Genomic DNA, 10,738 nt, shown 5'->3' with positions numbered 1-10,738 from the left:
TGAATTGCAAAGAAGGAAATCTTGTGTTTTGATTTGAGTTTTCTCACCCAGTTCACCTTATAATCTTCTCCTAAAGAAAAGAAAATAATAAAAAATAGACGGGTAAAAAGAATTAAATGCATTTCAATCAATTCATTCGCATGCATATGTTGTGGCAAAAGACACCTTAAATTAATTCACATGTTCCAATGAAAACAAAATAATAAAGGAATCATACAGGGGGCAAGCTTTAAGGGAGGATGAGTCATTCTCTCTCAACCCATTGAATCCACTGTCAAATCATTTTTTTCTTCATTTTTCCTAATCCATAACATACGGAAACCCTATTTTTATGAGCACAATCAACCCATTCAGTTAAAAAAAAAGTTCCAAAACAATCAAAGTATTTCTGGAGTCCAAACAGTTCAAATGCTAATATATTGGGTTCACCAAATTGGTGGAATGAATTTAGCAACTTAACCCGCTGAAACCAGAAGAGCAAGGAATGGCATACCGACAGTACCGTTGCTTCGTGTTTTTTAACCCGATATCGACTCCGAGAACAAAATATATTTCTGCAATCCAAATTTGGAGTGTTATATATCCACAGATAGCTCTTAATAAACATAACACACAAAAAAAAAAAAATCCCAATTTATATATGTGTTCAAAATTAGGAAAAAAACTAGATATTCGTTATATATATATATATATATATATATATATATATATATATATATATATATATATATATATATATATATATTTTGTTTTGTTCTTTTTTTTTTTTTTTATTTTATGATGAAAAAAATTTAAAAGTAACAATTGTAGCCATTTTCTCTGATATTATTTTACGTTTATTAACATGTTTAGTTGTTTTGATATTCTATCCGTTTGAGCATCCTTGGTATTTGATTCATCCTAATCAATTTTTGTCGACTTTAGCATCTTGATTGACAAAGAATTTCTTTTGTGGCACCCACCAACTTTGATAGTCAACCTAAAACCTGAAAGCCGCCATCCTTCTTTTAAAAGTTAAAACCAAACCATCACCAATCCAAAACAAAAAACATCTCAAAAAATGAAAATCACACTCCAAATTTGCTTCCTTTTAATCCTTCACCTCTTCTTCCATATTTCATCTTCCCAATTCCTACCTTCAAACACCACCGGCTATGCTTGCAACCTTAGCCAAACTGCATCCTCTTGCCAAACCTATGCCTTCTTTACAGCCATGGGTCCAAACCAACTCGACTTAGCCTCCATAGGCGATCTCTTTTCTGTAAGCCGACCAATGATTGCCAAACCAAGCAACATAACATCTCTAACTTCACCTCTTGTCCCTAATCAATCCCTCTTTATCCCACTTACTTGTACATGTAACTCAGTCAACACCACTACGAACATCTCATATGCTAAAATCAACTACACCATCAAGGGAGGAGACACTTTTTATCTTGTTTCCACAACACTTTTCAACAACCTTACAACCTACCAGTCGGTGGAACTTGTCAATCCTACCTTAGTCCCTATAAACCTCACCATAGGTCAAGATGTAATCTTTCCGATCTTCTGTAAGTGCCCAACAAAAACCCAACTCCAGAATCAAATCAATTATCTCATTTCATATGTGTTCCAGCCATCTGACGACATATCTTCCATTGCTTCAAGATTTGGGTCAACGACAGAATCTATAGTTGAAGTAAATGGCAACCGAACAATTCGCCCTACAGAAACTGTTTTTGTGCCTGTTTCGAAGCTTCCTGAGCTCACACAGCCTGCTCCTATTAATGTATCGAATAGCCAGAGAACGACTGAAAGAACATCGGCTGTGATAGGATTGGGTGTTGGGCTAGGTGTTTGTGGATTAGTGTTGATTTTGATGGGTTGTTTTTTAGCTTATAGAGAGTCTGTATGGAAGAAGAGGGTAGGGAGGAAGAAGGATGATGGAGAAAGCAAGAAAAATGAAGCAGGAGTGAGTCTTATGGCTGACGTTTCAGATTGTTTAGATAAGTATAAAGTGTTTAGGGTGGAAGAGTTGAGCGAAGCCACGGATGGGTTTGATGATAGATGGGTGATCCAAGGGTCTGTGTTTAAAGGTTATATTCATGGGAAACCCTACGCAATCAAAAAGATGAAATGGAATGCTTATGAAGAACTCAAGATCTTGCAAAAGGTGCAACACTTTATCTATCCTTCACTCACTCTCTCACTCTCACAATTTTCAAGTATTTTTAGTAAATTTTATAGAAAATTAGACATTTTGTTAATTAATACTTCAACACCACTAACGGTTACTCCAAAAAGTCAAAAACCTCAATAGAATTAATTAATTCATCATATTTAATAATGTTATAATTGGATGTGTTTTCCGAATTAAATATTGTAATTTGTTGCTTACATAATTTATAAATAGGATAGCCCAACAAAAAACTTTAGGCAACTAGGGTAATAGACAATGGATTGAAGTATTTAAGGAATAGTATGTTAGCTAATTTGGATGTCTTTTTCTCCTAGTGTGATTAGGTTTATTTTTCTTTTTAAATAATATTAGAAAAAGCTTTTTGTCTTGTATAAAAAATGTCCTGGCTGTGTTGTCATTCAACATACCTTTTAATATTTTGACATATTCTTTCATTTTCTTTTTAAACAATGTTACAAAAAACTAAAAGTTTTCTGATTTGTTGATTTGTGGGTATTCTAGAAAAAAAAATGATTATTATAGTGTCATTTTTATTAAATAATATATAATGATATAGAAGGTTAATTTAAAAACATATTAGCTTGCTTTTTCAGGCTTAAAACAGATGCATAAATTTTTTTTTTTTGGAAAAGTTTCATTCTAATACTACACAGTTCTTTTTTTTCAATCTACCCTAATAAATAAGAATAATTTTGTCACATGTCCTCTTCTCCTTCATTTTGACACTTGTCATTTTCTAGATTTTTTTTGAATTATTTAATATCCATTTGTCATTTTTATAGTTTTTTTTTTCTTTTTTTATTCAAATCTCACCTATTAAATGCCACCTCATATTAATTAATTGTATAAATATATTCATTAATGTACATAATAACTTTCTATTTTCAATTTCTTTTTCTATTAATATATTAATTAATATATATGTATATTAATATAGATAGTATATTCCATTTGTGAATTCATATTAATTAATTTTATTAGTATAGATTAATTAAGATCAAATTACATAAATAGTCCATACGGTTTACCAAAAAGTCACAAACTCAATCGTACTTATTTTTTTCTGAACATGATTTTATGATTACCAAAACTTTCTTTTAATAAACCCGTGCATTACACGGGTTTCACACCTAGTATATTATTAAGAACTACATTAGTTTTGGTTTATAAGATTACATGTCACCTTTTTCGATAAATATTTTAGTTGCCTAATAGTAGTAATTCATAAACCGTTTCCTAACGTGATAAATTAAGTAAATGTAATATATATATTTTTGAAAGTGAAGTGAACATTATTATCAAATTAAAGTTAAAATTATAATATTCCAACAAGTACATAAAGATGATATTCTAAAATAGACAAGCATGTGATTGTGCGGTGGCTATATCTTTTTTTTTTATTTTTTTATTTTTTTTTATATGAGAAATTAAATATTATTGTAGATTCATTATTCAAGAAAAATGATAAAATTCATATTTTTATAAATTTAATAATATTCGTTAATATATATATATATATATATATATATAGTTTGTATAAAACTATGTTCGATTTTATGGTTTGTATTTTTTTTATATATTTTATATATTTTTTAAGGTGTTCTTACTGAAAAAAGAGTCATCACCGGAACCAGACTATATATATATATATATATATATATATATATATATATATATATATATATATATATATATATATATATATATATATATATATATATATATATATATATATATATATATATATATATATAGGAAAAGTGAATATATAGCTGTCATGTATGTAAAATTAGGTATAGAACTTCCAATATGACATCGTTTTAAGATAAAACTTTAGGATATAAATACGAATTTGGAATTTTAAATATAATATAATTCTTATTTTCTTCAATTTTAAATAATATGTTTGCTATTTTTTATATTGATTATGCCCGATCCCCTTCGTTTTCCTTAGAAGAAATTACTTTCAAGTGATCATTTTACTTTGACTTTGTTTTTGTTATAATCGTTTTCTCAATTTTCATCCTAATTGACATAAACAATTTTTCTGTTCATAAATATTGATATTCCAGTGGTATTTAAAAAAAGAATAACATAGATTTATGTATATAAATCTATGGAGACAATGGAAATTCATTTGCCAACAACAAGGACATTCTTATCTTTTTTTTGTTTGCTTATTAACCAAAACAAACCATGTTACGTTGATAAATTGGACGTAATTTAAGCAAATTATAACCGACTTCAAATTAAACAATGTTTTAAATCAAATTTTAGTTAAAAATATATAGCTTTGATAGGTTCTATATGTAACTTTACATACATGACAGCCACATATTCACTAACCCCTATATATATATATATATAAAGGTATTCGACAAAAAAATATGATGTACGAGGAGGATACTAGTGAAATTCCAAAAATATTAGAAGTAATTCAAGTTAGCGGTTGAAGTGTCAGAACCTTGAACGATTACAATACAAATATGTTACAAAACAACGTAGTATGATGAGTTTGGGTATCTAAGCTTATAGACTACTATAAGATATAATTACTTTTCCATATATATATATATATATATATATATATATATATATATATATATATATATATATATATATATATATATATATCCCGAATGAATAACTCTCCTAAGTTAACAAACTTCACACGGTTGATGAGTAATACCTAGGAGAGGATTCATATAGACCTTCTCATGAGGATCACTATTCAAGAACACATTCTTGACATCTATTTGGAAAACCGTCCACTGAAGAATATATGAAACTGCTATTTGAGTATGGATTGTCCTTATCTTCGCAATTGTTGCTCATGTATCCTCATAATCCATGCCATGCTTTTATGAGTATCCAAGCATATGTGTTTGTTAAGTGTGAGTGGAACAAGATCTAATGTATAAGTTTGGTGAAGAGCCCTAAGTTCCTTACCCATAACATTGCTAAAATGGATAAAAAAACAACCTCTTTATTGGACATATATTTTGATAGATTATGTATATTGGCTATAAATGAAGCAAACGAATATAGAAAAGATCAATAAGCAAACTTCAGGAGTTTGAAAGACCCATGGGTATGAGTGGACTTAGGAGGTGATGTAAGATCCATCATCACAATAGGTTGAGGAACTATCTAAAATGTTAGGTGTAACAGGAGCATTGTATGATGTTGTAGGTGCATCATGAACTGGGTTTTTAGAAACAATATCATCATTGTGAACATCAAAATCATCAGTAGCCCGTATATGCGACTTTGTTATGTTATACGATTGAGTTGGACAGAATTACGAGTACGCGTGCACTAATGAGGTGGTTGAAGATACAAAGTCACAAACGTGTTGAGGTGCATTCTAAAAGGTAGGTGCATCAGGAGAAATGTATGATATTGTAGGTGCATCAAAGACTACGTCATTTGATGTGATGTCATCATTGTGAACATCAAAACGATCGCTAGTTCGTATATGTTACTTTGTTATGTTAGACGACTGAGTTGGAATGGAGAAAAATAGGATATGCAACTATATCCTTTATGACAAATACCATATACCAGATAAAACAAATAAGTTTGATTGTGGAACCATCTCATTTTGCTCGACATGCGACATAGAGAAAAACAAGTACAACCAAAAACTTGTAATGAGGAGTAATAGTTTAAGTGATCATATAGCTTCTCGAATGGAGACATCCCAGAGTTATGTGATATAAAGATTTGATTTATCACATAGACAACGGTTATGAGTTCTTCTCCCAACAAACATTAGAAACCTTAGATGATAGTAACAAAAAGTGGGCAATTTCAACAAGAGGTATATTTTTTCTCTATACAACACTGTTTTGTTTAAGAGTATTTATACATGACGACTAGTGTATGGAGCCACCAGATGGAATTAAGTGTGTGAATTCGTTAGAGGTATACTTCTCCCAAGTCACACTGAAAACATTTAATAAAAGATGGATGTTGTTTCTAGATAAAAGCTAAAAAATTCTTGTAGATTGTCAAGAAATTAAACATACAATTTATTAGATAAATGAAAGTATAACAAGTATAATCAGCTATAAACAAAACATAATAGGTGGATCCTCGCTTTGAAAATTTAGGGATGAACCCGCATATATATTAGTCTACACAAGATAAAAAAATGAGCAAAAGAGCTAGAGACACTTTTATTAAATGGTAAAGAAGAATATTTAGCTATTTTACAAAAAATACAATAAGAAATATGACAACGATTCAGATGAACCAAAACACATGTAGATACTAGATACTATAAGGTGTCATTGTCACATATCCTAAATGAGAATGTTAAACATAAAAATAAGAGACGGATGACTCAAATGGAGAAAAGACAAATCAATACTAGTAGTAATGACATCATAAGCTTTTAGTTGATCAATGACATACAATTCTCCTATATTAAGATTAATCCTAATCACTATCTATGAGTGTGGTCATGTACACAACAAAGATAATTAGAAAAGAAAATCCAATAATCATATTTACACAACTGATTGAATGAAACCAGGTTTATAACAAGCGTAGAATATAATAGACATCAGAAAGTGATATATGATTTTTAAGAACAAGAGCAACACCTTCTACATGCGTAGATGTAGCGTTGGTAGACATGAACGAAATGGGTGATCCATGAGATAAAGAAACAAAGGATGACAAACAAAGTTTCATATGATTAGATGTATCAAAATCTAAGATCCATAAGGATGATGGAATACCTGAAGTATTAGATGAGGACAAACCTAAAACAACATAGATGTAGAGATGGTTGCATGTTTATAACTAAGGACATTTCTGAACTGCTCAAAAACATGAGGATCCAAGGCACTCGGTGGTGTGGTTGTAGCATGAATATTATTTTCTACTGTAGGTGCAACAACAATAGAATTTGGTAGGCCGGGGTTACAATGTTGAAACCATCTAGATGGTATGTTTTGTGCTTCTTTGCATTGTTGATTAATAACTAGAACTAAGACTTATAATGGTTCTTTTGTTTGAAGTAAGCACATTAACCAAAAGCAACTTTGGGGGTTGATGTATCCTTTAGAGCTATTATAGTAGTAACCAAAACAAATAACACTAGTAGCGATTTTAAATAAATACCAACAATAACCACATCAAACAAATATAAAAAATAATAAAAAAGAACAAATAGTTTCAAATGAACGAAGAAATACGAAGAAAATTACAAGAACATTGATGAACATCAATCAATTTTTTCGATGAATAATTCTGAGTCGATGAACAATACCACTTTTTTATTTTAATGAACATTCACAAATCGATTTTCAATCACAAAATAAAAAAAAATAAAAATAAAATTGGATCGGATTGTGTTCTGATACCATGTAACCTAATAACACATAAAGAGAAAACGGTTAGGTTTTATTATTGAAAGAAAATTGTGATTACAAATATAGATAAATAAAACTATAAATAGTAAAGTGTATCTAGGGTTAACTTAGCTAAATGGATAAACAAATGGCAAGTCTAAAAATACTTTATTATGCTAATTTTGAGCATATATTTTTATTTAGTTAAATCTCAGATGATTTATTCAACAATTTTTCAATAATCTATTTCTTATCGACAATAATCATTTGAATGGTGCTTTAAAAAATGTATTATTGATCAATTTTATGCCTTTTTTTGTTGTTAGATAAATATCAAATGTCTTTTAAATGTTAATTATATGATTTTATGAGTTTCTTAACTTTGTGCGTATGATGTTAAAAAATTGTCAATTTGTAGTTATATATTTCTATTGAAATAAAGAAAATTAGAATCCACTGATTAAATAACTTGATTTATTTATTATTTAGTAGCTAAAATTTATGTTACCTTGTTTATGTGAAGGTAAACCATGGCAATTTGGTGATGTTGGAGGGATTTTGTATAGACTCTGAAGATGCAAGCTGTTATCTAGTTTACGAGTATCTTGAAAATGGATCTCTTTATACAAGGTTGCATGAGAGTAATGTAGACATGCTTAACTGGAGAACAAGACTAGGAATCGCAGTTGATGTTGCTAATGGTCTTCAATACATCCATGAGCACACTAGACCACGAGTCGTGCACAAGGATGTCAAGAGTAACAATATCTTGTTGGATACAAATATGAGAGCCAAGATTGCTAATTTTGGGTTAGCTAAATCAGGATGCAATGCTATAACAATGCATATTGTGGGAACTCAAGGATACATTGCTCCTGAGTACTTATCTGATGGTATCGTATCTACTAAAATGGATGTTTTCTCTTTTGGCGTTGTTTTGCTTGAACTCATTTCTGGAAGAGAGGCCGTCAATATAGACGGAAAGGCTTTGTGGGTAGAAGTGCATGAAAATTTCAATGGAAAAGAGGATAAACACATACATAACTTAAAAGGGTTTATGGATGATGTACTTCTGAAAGAATCGTGTTCAATTGATAGTGTTATGAATGTTATGTCGATCGCTATAGCTTGCTTACATAGGGATCCTTCAAAAAGACCGAGTATGGTGGACATTGTCTATGCATTATGCAAGAGTGATGATTTGTTCTTCGATATCTCTCAAGACGGCTTATCACCACGCCAAGTTCTTGCGAGATAAATTTATCTTCGTAATTATTTTTTGGTATCAGAGCTTTGGGAAATTATTGAAATATACATAAAGCATACTTTACATAGTTAAAACAACCGATTGGCCCCTACACACTGTAATGGTTAATGTTCTAAAGATGCTACTCTTCCATGCGACCCGAGTACATTCTACACTGTTTCATCACTTCATATTTGGTTTTGGTTAAAGTGATGGTAGAGGATAACTACATATGTGGATTAAGTAGGAGAACAATTGTGTTGGATGCGTGGATTGTTTTACTGTAATAAAAGTATAAAATGTAATATTCCATTAGAGTATTAAAAAACTGTTATATTTTAAAATATTTAATAAGATTCTAATTGAATGTTGCATACATTATACTTTTATTAGTAACATAATATGAAAATAACTTACTAAAATCGCAATTCTTTTATTTTTATTGAAATAAAAAGTGACAAAAATGACTGATAATTAAGTATTATTATTATTTGTTAAGGTGTGGCCAAAAATACATCCACTTGTCTCATATTAGTGCACTCTAGTCTCGCTTACATATCAATACCCATTTTAAACTTCTGTTTTTTTTACAATAAAATAAAAATAAAATAAGTATCTTAATTATTTGTAATTAACTAACATTCATTAGAATACTTACATGAACATAAAAATTTATAATCTGATTAGAGGATCTTTTGATTAATTAATAATTATTGAATATACATATATATATATATATATATACTTTTAAACAATAATGGTCAAATTGTATTTCTATATATACCATTAATTATAGTCGATCAAACTATTTCATGTTTATGCTTCTTTACAATTGAAAACTTTCTTCAAGGCCGGAAACAATTAATAATTATTACACATATATGTATCCATAAGCGATGGGATCTGATAAATATTCTAGCCATATTTACATTTATACATGTTGCTAACCTAAGAGAAATAACTTAGCCATATCAAGCCAAAAGACACATTACAACTTTAGTTGTTATTGTTAAAAATAAAGTCGTTCCTTCAAGCCTATATCTCCATACTCACTGTAACATGTTGGAATTTCCCCTTCAATACAACCCATTGCACATACAACTGAAACAACAAGAGCTCGTATTGCCCTTATGTTGTGTAATTCTAAATAAAAATAAACATAAAAGATACACAAAGAGGTATCATAATAGGTGGAGAACTATGGCATTCTTATTATTAGAAAAGAACTTGAAAACATTATGGTTGAAAATACGACTCATACCAAGCTTTATATCTAAACTGACCAACAAAACATGAATAGATAACAAACTATTCTTGGGTTTATGCAACCTACGATCACATGACTCTGACCCTATCAATAATTTTTTTTTTTGACTAAACTACCCTTCATACTCTCAGATTACTCCAACATTCACTCCTTAATATGAATGTTGGCTAATTCTTTGCACGTGCAACTCATCAAGCTTCACCTTACCAATTGATTTCTTTATAAAAATACGGGTTCTATAAATTCATAAGCTTGAACCAAGTTAGACTCTTGGTTTTTGTCTCGTCGTGGTTCAGGGCATTCGTAGGCATAATGACCATATTCATTGCAATTGAAACACTTAATCTTACTCTTATCGCGACCCCCCAAAGATTCTTGTCCACCTTCATAATAATTGTTTGTTTCACCTCCTTGATGTCCTCCTCTGCTGCCACCCCATCTACAACCCTTTCCTTGTTTCCTGGAAGTGGTATCATTAGAATCATGACCTCTTTGCGTCGATCTCGAGTCATCACCTTGTTCACCTCTTTGCTTTGACCATTGTAGCCATTCTTCATGTATGAGAAGGAGTTGTTGCTACTCGATATTTCGTGTCCCTTAAATATTTCTTCATGAGTTTTTAATCTCCTGATGACTTCTTTAACGGTCGTATTTCCAAATCTCAAAATTCTTCGATGTTG

The 10,738-nt window shown here is 30.1% G+C and overlaps 1 protein-coding gene across 1 annotated transcript; it reads left to right on the top strand.

Annotated features, from left to right (window-relative positions):
- The first annotated feature begins 808 nt into the window (after positions 1 to 808).
- LOC111877043 (serine/threonine receptor-like kinase NFP) lies at positions 809 to 9,167 on the top strand. The gene is made up of 2 exons (XM_023873589.3): positions 809 to 2,155; positions 8,069 to 9,167. Exons 1-2 carry the CDS (start codon positions 1,061 to 1,063, stop codon positions 8,801 to 8,803), a joined length of 1,830 nt encoding a protein of 609 aa, XP_023729357.1. The 5' UTR covers positions 809 to 1,060; the 3' UTR covers positions 8,804 to 9,167.
- Positions 9,168 to 10,738: the final 1,571 nt, after the last annotated feature.

The sequence above is a fragment of the Lactuca sativa genome, chromosome 3 (assembly GCF_002870075.4).
Source record: "Lactuca sativa cultivar Salinas chromosome 3, Lsat_Salinas_v11, whole genome shotgun sequence".
Classification (NCBI taxonomy): Eukaryota; Viridiplantae; Streptophyta; class Magnoliopsida; order Asterales; family Asteraceae; genus Lactuca; species Lactuca sativa.
Note: the sequence above shows the minus strand (reverse complement) of the source record. Positions and strands in the feature narration are given on the sequence as shown.